We start from the raw sequence: 20,443 nt of genomic DNA, 5'->3' as shown, positions 1-20,443 counted from the left end.
AATTGCCATTTTACTTGAATAAAAAACCAGGAAGCAATAGTAATAATTCTTAGACAGATAATGACCACCCAGTACAACTCGAAAAAGATGCCTTACAGTAACTTTAAAGATAAAATTCACCACCCTTCTAACCTGAACAAATTATTTTTTGAGGTGATAATTTACGACTAAAATTCCGTAAAAGATTTTGGCTACTTGTGTTTGCAACAAAGCTGCGAGCTATATCCTGATGATAGTTTTCATCCTCAGGATGCACAAACTCGTCCTTCCTTGGATTAAACTAATGAGCTGAAACGTCCCCTTAGAAAAATTATGAATGACTGTGCTGGTAAACTTCTACGTTATTTGATTTTCAAGCAGCTGAACAAAACTCAACGTACTCAGACAGTTTCCCTCTTTACTTACTCTGATCATCACTAAACTGACATACAATATTTTTAGCGCAACGCAATCTGACTTTCAATAATCCCAACAAAAGAATGGCCCTGACTAACAATAACCTACACCTTCCATGAATCACTTACCTCACAAAAATCTTCGTTGCTCTAACTACTGCGATACAGCGAGCGCCAATACTTCCAGCTAAATAAAAGATTTTAACTACTGAAGGCACTAACTACTGATAGGCATAGTTGGCAAATGAAAGATTTTGATAGAGGACAAAAAATGTATTTACCTTAATAATGTTATATCAAGTCATGACATCCATCTTTACAAATTTCCTTTTTCTGGCGGACACACGTCCAGATCGTCCGCTTATAGTAACCTCTAAAAACTCTGGCATTTCTCTCTCCACATCCACCACTATTGGCGGCTCACCTCCAACTGCGCAACGCTACACGCTGTTCACATCCAACTGCCCCAACACTACAATAGCGAATATTCCAACAATGCCAACCAGCCACAGACTGCACACAACAGTCAGTGATTTTCATACAGAGCGCTACGTGGCGTTACCAACATAAAAACCTAAACAGCCCACTTACAGAGTTTCTCACAATCGATATTTCATATGTGATAGCGTCGGCAGACTTTACCCAAGAAAACAGTCTGATTTGAATTTCACCGGTTGTTATCCAAAGTCTGTAGGTTCTGGTCCCGAGATGTTCTGTAGTGTGACCGCGCACTTAAAAGCAAAATGAACACCAGCGAACCGCGCGCTTAATGGCGTACTGATTTGAAAAGATCTGCCGATTTCGCCCGTCGGCGGAATCCACCGATGCGGTGCCACTGTGACCAGGGTTCGGCACCTCGTTCGTCTGACATTACATGACGCACAGTGCTAATAAAATTCCCAGGATAGCTTCTATGAAGCTTGGAAGGCAGGAGACGAAGTAATGGCGGAATTAAAGCTGTGAGGACGGGTCGTGGGCCGTGCTTGGGTAGCTCAGTTGGTAGAGCACTCGCCCGGAAATGCAAATATCCCGAGTTCGAGTCTCGGTCCGGCACACAGTTTTAATCTGCCAGGAAGTTTCAAATAAGTAGTAGCTTTAAAGGATTGTCAACGAATTTCCGAGCAGGAACCCGCAACCCGCTTGCGTGCTGCGCCAGTTGTCTGCCACCGGCTATGTGCCTCGCTGCACCTCGTGGTTGCGACGCTGTAGCGACGGGCTCAAAGGGACGAGCCTGAAGGCTCAGATGACAGATCAACTACCACAAGTAAAGATAAACTCGTGATTCACTAGGAAGCATCGTTTACATCGGAGCAAATGTAAGCGAGCGGGCATACCTGTTTCACGCGATATAACGCTATTTATAGGATAAGATTATTTTGCACGGCGAGTACGCTACTTCTGACGAAGCAAGAAAATGATGTAATGAAAGGCGGTTGTTGTTGTTGTGGTCTTCAGTCTGGTTTGATGCAGCTCTCCATGCTACTCTCTCCTGTGCAAGCTTCTTCATCTCCCAGTACCTACTGCAACCTACATCCTTCTGAATCTGTTAGTGTATTCACCTCTTGGTCTCCCTCTACGATTTTTACCCTCCGCGCTGCCCTCCAATACTAAATTGGTGATCCCTTGATGTCTCAGAACATGTCTTACCAACCAATCCCTTCTTCTAGTCAAGTTGTGCCACAAATTTCTCTTCTCCTCAATTCTATTCAATACCTCCTCATTAGTTATGTGATCTACCCATCTAATCTTTAACATTCTTCTGTAGCACCACATTTCGAAAGCTTCTATTCTCTTTTTGTCTAAACTACTTATCGTCCACGTTTCACTTCCATACATGGCTACACTCCATACAAATACACTACTGGCCATTAAATTGCTACACCAAGAAGAATTGCAGATGATAAACGGGTATTCATTGGACAAATTTTATACTAGAACTGACATATGATTACATTTTCACGCAATTTGGGTGCATAGATCCTGAGAAATCAGTACCCGGAACAACCACCTCTGGCCATAATAACGGCCTTGATACGCCTGGGCATTGAGTCAAACAGAGAGTGGATGGCGTGTACAGGTACAGCTGCCCATGCAGCTTCAACACGATACCACAATTCACCAAGAGTAGTGACTGGCGTATTGTGACAAGCCAGTTGCTCGACCACCATTGACCAGACGTTTTCAATTGGTGAGATATCTGGAGAATGTGCTGGCCAGGACAGCAGTCGAACATTTTCTGTATCCAGATAGGCCCGCACAGGACCTGCAACATGCGGTCGTGCATTATCCTGCTAGAATGTAGGGTTTCGCAAGGATCGAATGAAGGGTCGTAACACGTCTGTAATGTAACGTCTACTGTTCAAAGTACCGTCAATGCGACCAAGAGGTGACAGAGACGTGTAACCAATGGCACCCCATACCATCACGTCGGGTGATACGCCAGTATGGCGATGACGAATACGCGCTTCGAATGTGCGTTCACCGCGATGTCGCCAAACACGGATGTGACCATCACGATGCTGTAAACAGAACCTGGATTTATCCGGAAAAATGACGTTTTGCCATTCGTGCACCCAGGTTCGTCGTTGAGTACACCATCGCAGGCGGTCCTGTCTGTGATGCAGCGTCAAGGGTAACCGCAGCCATGGTCGCCGAACTGATAATCCATGTTGCGGCAAACGTCGTCGAACTGTTGGTGCAGATGGTTGTTGCCTTGCAAACGTCCCCATCTGCTGACTCAGGGATCGAGACGTGTCTGCACGATCCGTTACAGCCATGCGGATAAGATGCCTGTCATCTCGACTGCTAGTGATACGAGTACGTCGGGATCCAGCACGGCATTCCGTATTACCCTCCTGAACCCACCGATTCCATATTCTGCTAACAGTCATCGGATCTCGACCAACGCTTGCAGCAATGTCGCGATACGATAAACCGCAATCGCGATAGGCTACAATCCGACCTTTATCAAAGTCGGAAACGAGGCATCACAACAACGTTTCACCAGGCAACACTGGTCAACTGCTGTTTGTGTATAAGAAATGGGTTGAAAACATTCCACATGCCAGCACGTTGTAGTTGTCGCCACCGGCGCCAACCTTGTGTGAATGCTGTGAAAAGCTAATCATTTGCATATCACAGCATCTTCTCCCTGTCGGTTAAATTTCGCATCTGTAGCACGTCATCCTCGTGGTGTAGCAATTTTAATGGCCAGTAGTGTACAAAGCGTAGCGAGCGTGTTGCGCGGGTTGCGCCCTCGCCTGGAGCTCGATGAAGCCGGCAGCGAATGCCTCCTTCAACATCATGGAGGAGAATATTTCACACTGTCACATTATCAAACGCAATGAACGTCAATTTTTTTCTCTTCACGTTTCCTGAATGTATTTTAGATAGCTGCTTTAATCCCTGCAGCTGCTGCATGCTACCAGTTTCTTTCGGAGTTAACGGTATTTTCGTTTATTAAATGGCTCTAATCCACTACGTACTCCCAGTCCTTACGATTCCATTTCTGTTGCTATTACTGTATCAGTCTGTTGGATGGCAGGCGCCGCTTTCAAATGAATACTTTTATATCTGACCGTAATGAGAAATAATGGCGATGCGCAGGGGTGTAGAGAAGAAAATGCAGCTGTGAAAAGCAAGATACGAGATGCTCGAATACAGAAGCTGATGATATTAGAGACGAGAATATACAAATTGTAATATTTTCAAAGGAAGACGTGTTAAATGAGTTCCGCCGTGAGGCAGCTGCAGCAGCCGGAGGCTGGAATGATGTCACGGTTTAGTCGACTTTCTGCTATGGCCTATGGGGGCAGGTTGTGGGGCAGCGAGCGTGCTTGACGACCATTGAACTGCAGCTGCCTGAGACCCGGCCCTTTACAGCTGTCTTCGGGAGATTTGCCTGTCGCATTTTGAAGTTGGTTTTACGTTGCAGCGCCGGAAATGTGCATTTCGGACAAAGTGTGTTGGCATGTACATCATATTTGGACAAAAACACCCAATGAGAAAAAGATCACGAGGATAAGGAACTATTAACCCTCAATCGGTGTTGTGTTGTGTGAGGATATCCCCTCCAACATTCCAATGCTTATGACGTTGGAATGTTCCATACTGTGCATTTCTGCTTCTCAGTAGCTTTCGTTCAGTTCGTTATGTGCGTTAGTACTGAATGGTCATTGTTGCGGGCTGCTGTTACTTTAATTTATTTGATAAGTATAAGAAGTTGCTGGGCATATGACGTGACCCCAGAACGCAGTTTGCCTTACAAAATCAGTAATTTTCAACACTTTACATTTTGCATTACTTACAGACATATCTCTAGGCGTGGCTATTTCAGGTCCAGATTTTGAAGCTATTGCCACTGCGTGCTTACAGTGATGTTGAAACTGCCAACGAAAGTTATCCTGAAAGCAACAATGTACACTATACTGAATCAGAACTGGATATGTCAGAGAGTGATGAGTGTCAACAAGTTAGTGAAGGAACCAAACAGAACACTTTCTGTAAGCGCAAAGTACTAGGGCCGTTCAGTAAGATTTTTTTCCCTCAGAACACATTTAATGTTAAGTCAGAATTTGATGACGATATATATCAACATGTCTTGTCCATGTCCTAGTTTACTAAGTAGTCTCCATCACGTTCTATGGCCGTACGCAAGCCTTGTGCAAGAGCGTTTACTCCCTGTTGGTAAAAGCTCTTGTCCGGCAGGCGTAGCCATGTTTCCACTGCATGACTTACTCTCTCATCATCTTCAAAGTGTGTTCCCCGTAGAGAATCTTTAATCGGCCCAAAGAGATGCAAATTGGACGTTGCCAGGTCAGCATGTCTGAAGCAGCGGCTGTGACAGGACGTCCCGAGCTTGCCTGACCATTGAGCTCTTTCTGCATTTCCTGAGGTTGTAACTTTCTTTACCCATCGCCAACTGTACTCCTATCAACTGCAGCATCCCCATACACTGCACAAAAACTTTCATGGATGTTCACCACGGTGTCCTTTTCTGCACACAAGAATTCAATAACAACACGGTGCTTGTAACGTAGACGCCATTTTGAGGCTATACTACTGCTCTGCCATCTGCCAGAATGGTTCGAAACTTCACCGGCGCACAGAGCAAACATCAAATTTGAAGCACCAAGTACTTTTGTCTCTGTATATTAATGGCTTTTTTTAAAAAAAAAATGTGGGGATTACTCATTGAACGACCCTCGTAGATAAGTTATCAACGGAGGCGCTCGATCTGCTTAGAATGTGTGGACGAATGAAAATTTGTTCAAGTTCAGGATTTCTGAAATTACCTTAAATTAAAGCTTACCTGAAAATCTTTATTTTGTTTTATATTATGGACACTAATGCACATAATTGTACTAACAGAAGCAACAACCAAAGAGAGTGAACGGTTTGAACTAAATCTACACACCCCAAACGACGTAATGTTTAGTATCAGTTGAAGAGACGAAGTCTGTAAGCAAGTTCGTGATGATGTTTGGCACTCTATTCAAAAATGTCCGTCTTGATGACGTATGCTTAATTACCAAAGATGTAATTCAAAGATTTTTTTAGTAATTAACAGGCACATGGCAATTTGAAGCTGGTGCACAAACGATATATTAATTTTTAAACGGTCCATTGTTATGTTTTAATTTTGTAACGCTGTTTCAATGCCAATAAGTACTAAATAACAAAGGGAGTAGCCTGTACATATTACTTCCCTGTCCAAACGCCTGTGTAAAAAATGTAGTAAGAGTCTGGGATATGTAAATACCCCAAAACAGATTATTTCATAAAACACTCACGGATGGACTTTTCACGTTTTATTTTCGATATAGAATTTTGAACTCTCGTTTCGTCGAGACTGCACAGACAGCCAAAAGACAGCACCAACAGCGAAATAGTGGACAGAAATTGCTGAAATCTTCTCGGAATACCTTCCGAGTGGCAGCGTCACCTGTTAGTAACGTTTCAACGAGTTTCCTATTTGTCATCTTCAGGCGAAGATGTCTGAAGATGAGTGGGAACATCGTTGCTACCAGATGATGATGCCACCAGACTGATATCCCGACAGGATTTCATCGGTGAGAAAGACTTCATTCACGTTTAAAGTGAGTATAAATCTCATGCTTGAAAGGTCAACTGAATTTAGGGAACTCGCAAATAATAATTGTACTATCAGAAGCGACAACCAAAGAGAGTGAACGGTTTGAACTAAATATACACACCCCAAACGACGTAATGTTTTGTATCAGTTGAAGAGACAAAGTCTGTAAGCAAGTTCGTGATGATGTTTGGCACTTTATTCAAAAATGTCCGTCTTTATGACGTATGCTGTAAAATTCGCAATCACTGGTTTAGGCTTATTGCCGTCAGGTCTGTTTCAAACAGAAAAAAACATTGACAAAAATAAGTTCAGTAAGTAACTAACCTGCGAAGAAAAATGCTGCTCTTCTTTGGATCTAGAACCAGATATCACAGGGAACGAGGAGCAGAATCCCATGGGTTGCTAGGACTCCCATGACCAAATGCGTATTTACTTTCAGTATATTGTTTCCATTGAAGTTTTTTGTGTCCTGTCCACACAGCAACCTAAAATTAATCTCGTGATATTCAGTTCAACCATATTTATTGACGTTATCAGTCAAAAGCGAACAACAAATAGCATTTCAAACATTAGAGGACTCAACAACTGAAACCGTATATTCTCTTTTTTTCGATAAGGCACTGAACGGATTAAATAAAAGTTGCGAACAGTCATCGTATCTTTTGAGTAAGACGTTTTTGTTGCACACTAAATATTATTGCAAAAGTTGGACCATTGTGGAAGAAGAGTAGCAGCTCGCAATTGGTTAAGTTGGTTTCTGGTTTCGGGGAAAGGAACCAAACAACGAGGTCATCGGTCCCATCGGGTTAGGGAAGGAAGTCGGCCGAGCCTTTCCAAAGGAGCCATCCCGGCATTTACCTGAAAATATTTAGGGAAAGCAGGGGAAACCTAAATCAGACTGGCCGGATGCGGGTTTGAACTGTCTTCCTCCCGAATGAGATTCCAGTGTGCTAACCATTCGGTTGCAATTGGTTCCCCGTGTAAATACGTTTCCTAATATGACAAAAAAATGACTCTGAGCACTATGGGACTTAACATCTGAGGTCATCAGTCCCCTAGAACTTAGAACTACTTAAACCTTTCTAACCTAAGGACATCACACACATCCATGCCCGAGGCAGGATTCGAACCTGCGACCGTAGCAGTCGCGCGGTTCCAAACTGAAGCGCCTAGAACCGCTCGGCCACCATGGCCGGCCCTAATATGACAGCTAATTCTAAAATACTGTATGTATTTGTTTGTTGTTACTAGTTTTGTAGCGGAGGATAGTGAATGCGATGTAGGCAGTGTATCAAATAGTGCACTTCGAGAGATACGTTCATGACTTCTAGAAAATAAATTGATGCTAAATTACAGAAAGATTTAGTATGTTCTGTTCTTAACATACAATTTTCATTACAGAGAATCGGCATGTAGTTAACGATTCTCAACAATTCACTTTCATAGGTGTTCAGATATTGTAAGCTGTTATGAAAAGCCCATGTTCAGAATATTGTTCAAAAACTGAATGCTGCTATATTTGCCAGTAGTATCGGTAATAAGTGATAGTCAAAGACGAAAAATTAGTCTCTCTTGCGTATTTTCATTCGCTTATGACATGCCATATTATATTCTGAGGTAACTATTCCCATTCACAAAGGGATATTTTGACTCGGATACAGGCGTGTCGAGCAATATAGCTGTAAGCTGATGAACCTCTTGTCGACCTCTGTTCAGGAGTCTGAGAATGCTGAACTTGGCTTCTCAATATTTTTCTTTAATGTTGTTTGTTGCTAACACTACGAGCTTATTCCCAAGAATTAGCCGCTTATATTAATTAATACAGTGTAAAAATTTACTCTCCGTAACCCACCTCCTTGTCTCTTGTGCAGAGTGGCGTGCAGTATTTTGCTGCCTCCGCATTTCCAATGAACTACCAGAAGAACTAAAAATGTTAGCAGTAGACTCAATCCTTGCACTTTTAAATATAAACTGAAGAATTTCGTCATGGCTCACTCCTTCTGTTCTCTTCCTGGTAAAAATTACGTTAATTTCCGTGTTAGGTATTGTTGATTATACTCATATATATACTCGCAGCATGTCTGCGTAGGATACGTGTACATTTTATCTGTTATTTTTCTGGTGTTAATCTCATGTACTGACTCGGTCCAGGACAATGGAGATTTGCTACTCAATTTGGTCGCACAGATGTGAAACATAAAAATTCTCAGCTGTATGCTTAAAGCGAAACAAGAACATTCGTTACAATTGTACATCGTATGTCTAAGTCATTCATTATTTTCTAGGTAAGTTTATTTAGTCGATAAATCTATATCACGAAATTGATGGTTTATGAATTTTTGGAAATTAAGATGTGCATAATACTGAATGCAGTGTTCTTTTTTTAGTTACTTACCACACTACTAAACTTCCTAAAACAGAGCTACTATCGTTCACTCCATTTTGAGATAACTTTTTTCCGCTTCGAAGTTACGCTGGGATTTGTCTCTTGAATAGCCAAAATGCCTTCCCGCACTTGGCATGCCTCATTTTATTCTTTTTCTTTTAGGTTGCTTTTCTTGCTACGGTATTACTGACACCGTAGGTCCAGGCGTCGGAGGTTGTTAAAAATTAAGGCTTGCTTCGTTGTTGTTCTTGATAGTTATATTAAAAATAGGAATAGTAATTGCTTAATCCCTTGAGGAAAGCACTGTCGAAAGTTTTCTGCAAAACAGTGTTACCACGATGAAATGAATTTCATATCGGCATGATTACTTTTTGTCGGATGGCTCTTTACCCTGAATGCATCAGTTCTACATCTACATTTATACTCCGCAAACCACCCAACGGTGTGTGGCGGAGGGCACATTACGTGCCACTGTCATTTCCTTCCTTTCCTATTCCAGTCGCGTATGGTTCGCGGGAAAAACGACTGCCGAAAGCCTCCGTGCGCGCTCGAATTTCTCTAATTTTACATTCGTGATCTTCTCGGGAGGTATAAGTAGGAGGAAGCAATATATTCGATACCTCATCCAGAAACGCACCCTCCCGAAATCTGGCGAGCAAGCTACACCGCGATGCAGAGCGCCTCTCTTGCAGAGTCTGCCACTTGAGTTTGCTAAACGTCTCCGTAACGCTATCACGCTTACCAAATAACCCTGTGACGAAACGCGCCGCTCTTATTTGGATGTTCTCTATCTCATCCGTCAACCCGATCTGGTACGGATCCCACACTGATGAGCAATACTCAAGTATAGGTCGAACGAGTGTTTTGTAAGCCACCTCCTTTGTTGATGGACTACATTTTCTAAAGACTCTCCCAATGAATCTCAACCTGGTACCCGCCTTACCAACAATTTATTTTATATGGTCATTCCACTTCAAATCGTTCCGTACGCATACTCCCAGATATTTTACAGAAGTAACTGCTACCAGTGTTTGTTCCGCTGTCATATAATCGTACAATAAAGGATCCTTCTTTCTATGTATTCGCAATACATTACATTTGTCTATGTTAAGGGTCAGTTGCCACTCCCTGCACTAAGTGCCTATCCGCTGCAGATCTTCCTGCATTTCGCTGCAATTTTCTAATGCTGCAACTTCTCTGTATACTACAGCATCATCCGCGAAAAGCCGCATGGAACTTCCGACACTATCTACTAGGTCGTTTACATTTATTTTGAAAAGCAGTGGTCCCATAACACTTTCCTGGGGCACGCCAGAGGTTACTTTGTCTGTAGACGTCTCTCCATTTGAGAACAACATTCTGTGTACCGTTTGCTAAAAACTCATCAATCCAGCCACACATCTGGTCTGATATTCCGTAGACTCTTACTTTATCAGGCGTCAGTGCGGTACTGTATCGAACACCTTCCGGAAGTCAAGGAAAATGCCATCTACCTGGGAGCCTGTATCTAACATTTTCTGGGTCTAATGAACAAATAAAGCGAGTTGCGTCTCACACGATCGCTGTTTCCGGAATCCATGTTGATTCCTACAGAGTAGATTCTGGGTTTCCAGAAATAACGATACGCGAGCAAAAAACACGTTCTAAAATTCTACAACAGATCGATGTCAGAGATATAGTTTTGCACATCTGCTCGACGACCCTTCTTGAAAACTGGAACTACCTGTGCTCTTTTCCAATCATTTGGAACCTTCTGTTCCTCTAGAGACTTGCGGTACACGGCTGTTAGAAGGGCAAGTTCTTTCGCGTACTCTGTGTAGAATCTAATTGGTATCCCGTCAGGTCCAGTGGACTTTCCTCTGCTTTCCTGACTGTGACAATAGTGGATATCGTAGAAAGCTCGGATTTTCATGGCGAACTAACGCGACAAGTACACATCGAACATTTTATACTACTCGATCAAAACATCCTCGCAAATGCCGTAGGTCATGGACTTGGTCAGTTCACGCAGTTACATAGCAAATTATACGTTAATTGAGTCTTGTCAACTTAAGTAAAAAGTATGTATCAGTCAGTGTTGGTACTATCAGAAGAGCTATAAAACTACTGAATATTCTCCAGATCTGTCGATACTCTCACAATTTCGTAATGAATCATTCTGTGCGTACACTTGTCGGAGAGGTATCGAGCATAGGGCATTCTGTGCGTACACTTGCCGGAGAGGTATAGAGTATAGGGGTGTTAACAATGCAATGTAACCATTTTCTTCATGGTGTTCTTGATTGGCTCTTTTATCCTCGACGAGGATTGGACTACAGAGGAAAGGGGGCTGGGGGTGGGGGTTACCCTTGCAACCCCGCGTGCTAGCGGCGACGAAAACAGCGTGGCGTGAGAGCGGGGTCTGACGCATCGCGTTCCCACAGTGGCTCGGCGCTGCGCAGCTGCCTCTCGTAATGTCGCCTGGCCGCTCCTTGCAGAAGCAAACATTGCGCAAGCGGGCCTCTTCACCGTGCGTATCCAGCTTTGCTCTACTTGGCGAGATTTATCGTTCTCGATTTTGGCACAGACGTCGCGACTCGTGCCACGTACGGACCAATAAATATTTGAGGAGTCAGCGTGTAGATAACTAAGGACAAAAACGTTCCCGTGTATATGTACTTAATGATAGTTCGGTGGTCGTGGATAAGGAGGGTTGACAGATAACCGATCTCCCGTGGCAGAAATTCGAATTTTGTCAGCGCTACGTCAGAATTCGCCGATAGTGTGACTCCTAAAACCAGCAACGCAGGTTTCATTGGGAACGATATTCTGTAGACCCTCTTACATCCTGCATCCCTCAGATTTCGGCTTACTCGTCGGGGGCAGTTCGAACTGCTGTGAAAGGTATTGGCTCACTACCCTACTGATTTTTCGAAAAATTCTAGGTCAAGAGTCCTGATGCAGGTTCCTAACACTGTAAAATCGGAATTTTTATAGGCAACTCAGGCAATCGGTCTAATGGTTTTCACGAAATTGAATAATTGCTTTCGCTCTGTTGCAGATATCCACGAGGAGGAAGGCCGAATGTAAAATCAGTTTTTGAAATACGGTTTCTAGCGGCAAAAGTTATCAAAGGTGTTGATATTCGTAATAAACTTGGTACTGTATATCCACCGAATATGACAAAAGAAGGTGGTCATGTATTAGTGATGTTTGTGAGGATCTAACAACCTTACCACAACAAAGGTCAAAAATTAATTATGATTGTAGTGTTGCTCACGCTGCTAAATATTGCATTTTCGGGCAACAACAAAGTTATATTATGTGGCAGGTGTCATTAGAGCACAGTTAATAAACTCATTTCATGAAATAATGGATAAACTAGGCACTCATCTTTTCGTGTTTCCCACGCTGATCTTGTGAACTCACGGCTCAATCGTCGAAAATCTAGGTAGTGATGATTCCAAGCTCAGATGCAAAGAGGCCTATGTGTTATTCTGCGATATTCAAAAGTTTTATAGATGTGTTTCATAAACCATTCTTGAAGATTAAACATTTGCAAGTTAGGACAATGGTGATGTAAAAAAGTAATCAGCCCTCCGAATTTAAGTTACACTTCTTTTTTATTACTTTTGTTGAAATATCACGTAACTCGTTCTAAAACATCACTTCAAAATATAAAACATACTTGAAAATATCTTCCTCACTGTTAAAGTTCACATTTCATAAACTGACTACAATTCGCGTCTTTCTAACATGACGACCAAAGCTTGACTATCTAATAACCGCTTACGCGCCCAAAAATCAGATTTACAAGTACGTCAAAGATCATAGTGACAAAAGAAAGAATACACATAAGAATAATATCATTGCGATATATACATATCGATGTATCGAAGTACATCTACATTAATGAAATCAAATCCGAATGTTGTCACAGAAATATGTTAACTATTTTACAGAAACACAGTAGAGTATTGCTGGTATCGAGAGGTTGAGGTGAGGTGCCGTAATGGTTACGTAATTCAAGTACCATTACAAGGAGAAGGACGAATGCTCGTGATGACAGTACTGACCGTTAGTCTATGGTCAGTAGCGAACTGGTACAGAAAACTGACGATAAAATTCGGCGTTGAATTTCATAAACTGCCTGACAACTTTCAGCAGATTTCCCGAAGTGTTTCATATGAAACACTGACAATTAAGGTACCGCGTTTCCGTCCTCGTTGGGTTCCAAAACTCCTTTCGTGGACACGAGACTCAACAGATGGCAGCTTCTCTGCACTTCATTTTTCGTTACATGCGAAAGGAAAAGGCCTACTGAATTGTGACCAGTGACGAGCTATGAATTTCCTATTCTAAAGAGTAGACAAAACAGCAGTCAGTTGTGTGGAGTCATACTACCTCACCCATAAACGCAACATTCATTGTCAGCCATAAAGTTTGTGGTTACAGTTGGTTATTGCTTTGGGAATATTGGTGGATTTTATGGAAGGGCGATAAATTCTGAAAACTACTGTGAGACATTAAGGAAACTGAGAAATGCCTCTCAAAACTGGGCCACACATTGCGTGGCAAACAGTGTTCCTTCAGTGAAAGTGTCTTGTTAAATTCATTAGAACTCGGGATGTGCCCGTACAGTCATTTCAGCAGCGGAATGTCACTTATGACGATACGAAAGTAAGGACAACACAATACCCAGTCCTTGAGCAGAGAAAATCACCGACCCGGACGGCGACCGAACTCAGGGCCGTTGGGTTCACGATCCGCTGCAATTGTTCTGGAACGTCCTCTCGACGGTCTAGACTTAAAAGCTAGTTACTCGGTTCTCAATGCTTTGATCCCCCGATTCTGTCAAATGAACTCAATTCTCTGGTGATATAATAAACGCTTAGATAGGTATGGTGATTATGTCGACAGGTTATATGGTTTGGTTTTTAGATTGTTCTAATTCACTCTCAATATTTCAGTACTTTCTTCGTATCCTATTGGAAGTTACCCTCTGTACAGCACTCGTATTTTAGGTACTATTTGCATCTGACAGATCACGCTAGATTTCCCTTTCAGCGTTGCGGTACAAAGTGGTTCTATCGATTACTATTACGAATAATAGCCAGCTACACTGCAGCGTAGCTGGGTATTATTCGTAATAATCCTATCATTAAAAGACATATTTTGCACTGCGAGCCCAAAAGAGCAAAAGTTATTACATGAATGTTCGTACTAAGCTGTTCAGAGTAAGTTTTCCAGCACACTCTTGACTTGCATAGGTGTTTTTATCGGATTCTAAATACTCTTTTGGCAGCAGGAAATCGCTACTTGCCGCCACGCGTGTAATGAAGTTAAAATTACGAACAAGTACGGGTTGTTTACACTGTCAACAAGCTGCTAGCGTCATTGCGAGCTAAGACCGTCGCGCGCATTGTCACCGTACGGCAAAAAGAGGCGTGCACGGGAAGTTATTCGCCGAAATTATGTATACCACAACGACTTCATTAAACAGAAGTCTAAACCCACGGTGCTGGTCAGAAGTGTTTAATAACCACCAGCTGGTGACAACTAAATAAAAATTATGACTCGTAGGTACCAGGAGGAGGGTGCAATAGAGCTTTCGCGCTGCCTCTTTGGAGGCAATTGGGATGGCTGGCACGTGAGTCAGCCCAGGCAGTGCGCAACCGTTTCCTCACTATCGATTTGTCATCTAGGCCTCTACTACTAACAACAGTATACTCTCATGCTCATAAATTAAGGATAACTGCAGAATGTGGTGCCACACAACGTGGCACTATACGAAACTGGCGCTAATGGCATAGGCACATAGGGAACACACACGACACAGGTCTGTAAGTCCACGGTATTAGTGATAAGTTGAGAAAACCGTCCCGAAACACATGTGCTACAAAACGCCACTGTTTCCTGCGCATGTACCCCGACGTCAATATGGTATATGATCACCATGCACACCTTCACAGGCCGAACAAACGGGTTGGCATACTCTGGATCAGGTGGTCGAGCAGCTGCTGGGGTATAGCCTCCCATTCTTGCACCAGTGCTTGTCGGAGCTCCTGAAGTGTCCTACGGGTGTGAAGACGTGCAGCATCCCAGACGTGCTCGATGGGGTTTAGGTCTGGAGAACAGGCAGACCACTCCATTCGCCTGATATCTTCTGTTTCAAGGTACTCCTCCACGATGGCACCGCGATGGGGCCGTGCGTTATCATCCATCAGGAGGAAGGTGGGACCCACTGCACCCCTGAAAAGGCGGACATACTGGTGCAAAATTACATCCCGATACACCTGACCTGTTAGTTCCTCTGTCAAAGACGTGCAGGGATGTACGTACACCAATCATAATCCCACCCCACGCTATCAAACCACAACCTCCATACAGGTTAATTTCAAGGACATTAAGGGGTTGGTATCTGGTTCCTGGTTCACGCCAGATGAAAACTCGGCGAGAATCACTGTTCAGACTATACCTGGACTCGTCCGTGAACATAACCTGGGAACACTGTTCCAATGACCATGTACTGTGTTCTTGACAACAGGCTTTGCAGGCTCTTCTCTAACCAGGGGTCAGTGGAAAGCACCTCGCAGGTCTCCGGGCGAATAAACCATGTATGTTCAGTCGTCTGTAGACTGTGTGTGTGGAGACAACTGTTCCAGTGGCTGCTGTAAGTTGCCGAGCAAGGCTACCTGCAGTACTCCGTGGCCGTCTGCGGGCACTGATGGTGAGGTATCGGTCTTCTTGTGGTGTTGTGCACTGTGGGCGTCCCGTACTGTAGCGCCTGGACACGTTTCCTGTCTGCTGGAATCTTGAGATCACACTTCGTGGCACACGGAGGGCCCGTGCTACGACCTGCTGTGTTTGACCAGCCTCCAGTCGCCCTAGTATCCTACCCATCATCACGTCATCAATATGTGTTCTTTGATCCATTTTCAACACCCAGTCACCATTAGGACGTCTGAAAACGTCTGCACACTTACTCGCTGCACCATACTCTGAAATGGACCAACACACCTCTGCGTATGTGGACTGCTGCCAGCGTCACGGTGCGACGACCGCAGGTCAAATGCACCGCATGGTCATACCCCGAGGTGATTTAAACCCGCAAACCGCCCACCAGAGCGTTGTTTCACCATCCTTAATTTATGAGCATGAGTGTACATATCCCTAGCACCTTAGAGCTGGAAGAAGTTGGATAACGGAACATTTTGAACGTAATCAGGATAAATGGCATCAGATTCTCCTCCCAAGGGGTGCATCAGATCCTCCTCCCCAACTTGTGCTGTCTGAGGTCCGATTATCTTGGTGTGGTGGTGCCGCGCGCCGTCTATCGGTGCATGCCACGGGAATGCAGTCCCAAGGGTTCCGCAAAAATTTGCATCAGTCATGTTTTGGGCCGGTATGTGTGAATTTATGTATCGACGATAATGAGAGGATCGTGTACAGTATTGTTACAGGCTCCTGAAATCTGTAGTTCCGCCCTGCTGCTAACACGACGGCGATGGATTCGTCAGTCGAGGCGAGGCTGTTCACATGACTTCAGTTCTCGAATCGCGAGTTTAGATATCTATCATTCAACTTACAACCGCTCATATGAGTGCACGTTAACGCAAAGTTCACGGGAAAAAAAAGCTCTAAGCGCGGAAAACGCACGTTGACGCGTGTATAGATAGATAGATAGATAGATAGATAGATAGATAGATACATGGCGCCCATGTGTGTTCAGTTGAGGGTGTTTCCGTCGTGAGCAGACGAATTTTCCGTGTTTCTTTTTTCTTTCCTCAGCGTAGATATGTAGTTGAGCTGGATAGGTCCCAAAAACGTCATCCAGCTGGTGAAGAATGACTTTATTGATCATAAAGTATGAAGAGTTTTTGGATTACACTACTGGCCATTAAAATGGCTACACCACGAAGATGACGTGCTACAGACGCGAAATTTAACCGACAGGAAGAAGATGCTGTGATATGCAAATGATTGGCTTTTCAGAGCATTCACACAAGGTTGGCGCCGGTGGCGACACCTACAACGTGCTGACATGAGGAAAGTTTCCAACCGATTTCTCATACACAAACAGCAGTTGACCGGCGTTGGCTGGTGAAACGTTGTTGTGATGCCTCGTGTAAGGAGGAGAAATGCGTACCATCACGTTTCCGACTTTGATAAAGGTCGGATTGTAGCCTATCGGGATTGCGGTTTATCGTACCGCGACATTGCTGCTCGCGTTGGCCGAGATCCAATGACTGTTAGCAGAATATGGAATCGATGGGTTCAGTATGGTAATACGGAACGCCGTGCTGGATCCCGACGGCCTCATATCACTAGCAGTCGAGATGATAGGCATCTTATCCGCATGGCTGTAACGGATCGAGCAGCCACGTCTCGATCCCTGAGTCAACAGGTGGGGACGTTTGCAAGACAACAACTATCTGCACGAACAGTTAGACGACGTTTGCAGCAGCATGGACTGTCAGCTCGGAGACCACGGCTGCATCACAGACAGGAGCACCACTCAACGACGAACCTGGGTGCACGAATGGCAAAACGTCATTTTTTCGGACGAATCCAGGTTTTGTTTACAACATCATGATGGTCGCATCCGCGTTTGGGGACAATCGCGGTGAACGCACACTGGAAGCGTGTATTCGTCATGGCCATACTGGCGTATCACCCGGCGTGATGGTATGGGTTGCTGTTGGGTACACGTCTAGGTCACCTCTCGTTCGCATTGACGGCACTTTGAACAGTGGACGTTTAATTTCAGATGTGTCACGACCCGTGGCTCTACCCTTCATTCGATCCCTGCGAAACCCTACATTTCAGCAGGATAATGCACGACCGCATGTTGCAGGTCCAGTACGGGCCTTTCCGGATACAGAAAACTTTCGACTGCTGCCCTGGCCAGCACATTCTCCAGATCTCTCACCAACTGAAAACATCTGATCAATGGTGGCCGAGCAACTGGCTCGTCAAAACACGCCAGTTACTACTCTCGATGAACTGTGGCATCGTGTTGAAGCTGCATGGGCAGCTGTACCTGTACACGCCATCTACGCTCTATTTGACTCAATGCCCAGGCGTATCAAGGCCGTTATTACGGCCAGAGGTGGTTGTTCCGGGTACTGATATCTCAGGATCTATGCACCCAAATTGCGTGAAAATGTCAGTTCTAGTATAATATATTTGTCCAATGAATACGCGTTCATCATCTGCATTTCTTCTTGGTGTAGCAATTTTAATGGCCAGTAGTGTATTTTCATTGATTAATTTTTTGATATTGTGTGGTTGCGGCCTGAAGAGTGCTTTGTACTGTCTCGACGGTACCGGCGACTAGCAGAGAGTAAAAGCGCGGTATTGTGTTGCAGAGGCGGAGCTGGTGCAGGTGGCGCCGTCGGTGTTGGCGGCGGCGTCGCTGTTGTGCGCGGCGCGGGCCGTGCACGCGGGCGCGGCCTGGCTGCCGGCCGCCGAGGCGGACGCGCTGCGCCTGGCCGGCGTCGCGGCGCCCGCGGCCGAGCGCGTCCTCTCGCTGCTGGCGTGGTCCCCCTCCGCCTCCTCTGCCGCAAAGCCCACCACCGACCGCTGGGACGCCGTGCTCACCGCACTGCCGCTGCCCGGACACTCCTTCTGACACCCCCTTCTCGGCGGAGACTGCTCCCGGCGGTTTCTTACTCGCCCACATCACACGTTCCCCTTACTCGCGCTACACTCCGATGCCGAGTTGATATTTTGACTGAGCCTAACAACGTGCCCGTCAAAATAATTTCTACCGAATTACGTTTTGAGAGTGTAAAACATTTTTCACTCACCTGCCACTCCACCTTCCTTCCACAAAAAAAACCATGTTTGTGCCAACGTGTTGCGAGCGAGTTTAACCTCTGTTGTGTCCTCGTTACAACGACCTAAGCATTTCCAGTGCTACACATTGTCTTTTGAATCAGTTAATTTATTTACTACTTTATAACATGTACTCATTTAAGGTCTTGTTCATTAACATGCTGTAGTTGATTCACTGTTTGCTTAATCTCCTTGTTTCCTTCAGTGATTTTTCTCTCATATTCTCCTTCAGTGTGGTCATTCCAAACTTTATAAATCCTCAATATATGCCAAAACATTTCTCTCTCCATTTCGAGGTCTAAACTGTCGCCATTTTCGGAGCACACTTTCTCAGATACTGCAGGCTCGTCACGTACTGAGCGCGTAGACCGGAGAAACGATTGTGGCTCTAATACTTGGAAAATGTTTTTTATTCCAGTCTGTGATCACAATATCAATTGTTTAGACAATGACCGGTTTCAGTCTGTAATGACATAATGGCATAGTCAAAATATATAAACTTAATCAGCACAGCATCATCACACGGCTCTAAAATAAGGTGTAGAATAGGCCACATTGTCCACATAGTGATTATCGCAATAATCACTATGTGGACGATGTGGCCTATTCTACACCTTATGTTAGATCCGTGTGACGATGCTGTGCTGATTATGTTTATATGTTTTGACGATGCCATTATGGCCTTATCACTTTAGGACATGGTGTAAAAAAGATCTGAGGATGGTCATTACGGACTGAAACCGGTCATCATCTAAACGATTGATATTGTGATCACAGACTGGAATAAAAAACATTTGACAGTACTGAATCGCTGTTTGTGTACGCAATTATGTCACAGTTGGTGAATCTAATACTTGGCTTCAAGCTTTTAATGTTAATTGTAATTAGAAATGATTTTCAGTTCCCGGGATAACAAATCGACCTTCGCGCATCGTGACATTTTAGGTAGATAACTTTTAGAGTCAAAATCTGTGCCCTCAAATATCAAATTAAGTAGGATATTGAACATCTCTATATGTCTAGAAGTTGACAGAGACCGTGAGGCAAATGTCAGCTGGAGAGGGGGGGGGGGGGATGTTGAGTTCTGAATTCTGTTGAAAATAATGGCACTCCTGTATCAGTGCATTTTTTTCAAATTGTCTTTCTTCGATGGGGAGCTGCACATGTCTCAAGAATTTCTTTGTATTGGTTCCACTCATTGTCTATGGGCTAAAACTGATCCAGAGCATGTATTCAGGGATCCTGAGGGCACTAGGGGTGTAGAATTTCTTTCACAGCTTTTATACATTCGCCCACTGTGCCATTTTAATCATTCTCCGCACCTCTCCTTTCCTGTTACACTGCTATCTGATAAGAATTACCTGTCAACTATAGTTCACACTTAATCTTCAAACTACATTAAGGTTAGGCCAGTGATGTGATCTTTGAAGTTTCCAAGCACACCTGATGGAAAATGTATTCCCAACCCGAGATTGATTTCCACAAGGAGATGTTGAATTATATTGCTCTGTTTATGTATTACATCCTGATGCATAGCAAAAGTTACATGGCACAAAGTAGCAGACATCCAGAAATACAAGTAGATGATGAATCTACCATCAGTGACTAAATTTATGGAGTGCCTGTACAAGAATGTTAAGTACAAACATGGCACAGTAGTTTCATTCTTACTTTTTCAGTTGGCTGAAAAAAATAAAGTAATAAGATGTGAAACTATCTTGAAAGAACAATTAAAGCCTACAATAGTGT

At 44.0% G+C, this 20,443-nt stretch overlaps 1 protein-coding gene across 1 annotated transcript in view; it reads left to right on the top strand.

Annotated features, from left to right (window-relative positions):
* Window positions 1-18,488, top strand: part of LOC124622854 (G1/S-specific cyclin-D2-like) — a 184,365-nt gene extending 165,877 nt beyond the window's left edge. The window contains exon 4 of the mRNA XM_047148646.1: window positions 18,226-18,488. Coding sequence (XP_047004602.1) covers window positions 18,226-18,488 — 263 coding nt within the window. The remainder of the gene's footprint in view (window positions 1-18,225) is intronic.
* The last annotated feature ends 1,955 nt before the right edge of the window (window positions 18,489-20,443 follow it).

Source organism: Schistocerca americana, chromosome 7 (genome assembly GCF_021461395.2).
Source record: "Schistocerca americana isolate TAMUIC-IGC-003095 chromosome 7, iqSchAmer2.1, whole genome shotgun sequence".
Taxonomy (NCBI): domain Eukaryota; kingdom Metazoa; phylum Arthropoda; class Insecta; order Orthoptera; family Acrididae; genus Schistocerca; species Schistocerca americana.
This window is presented reverse-complemented; position numbering and strand designations above follow the sequence as displayed.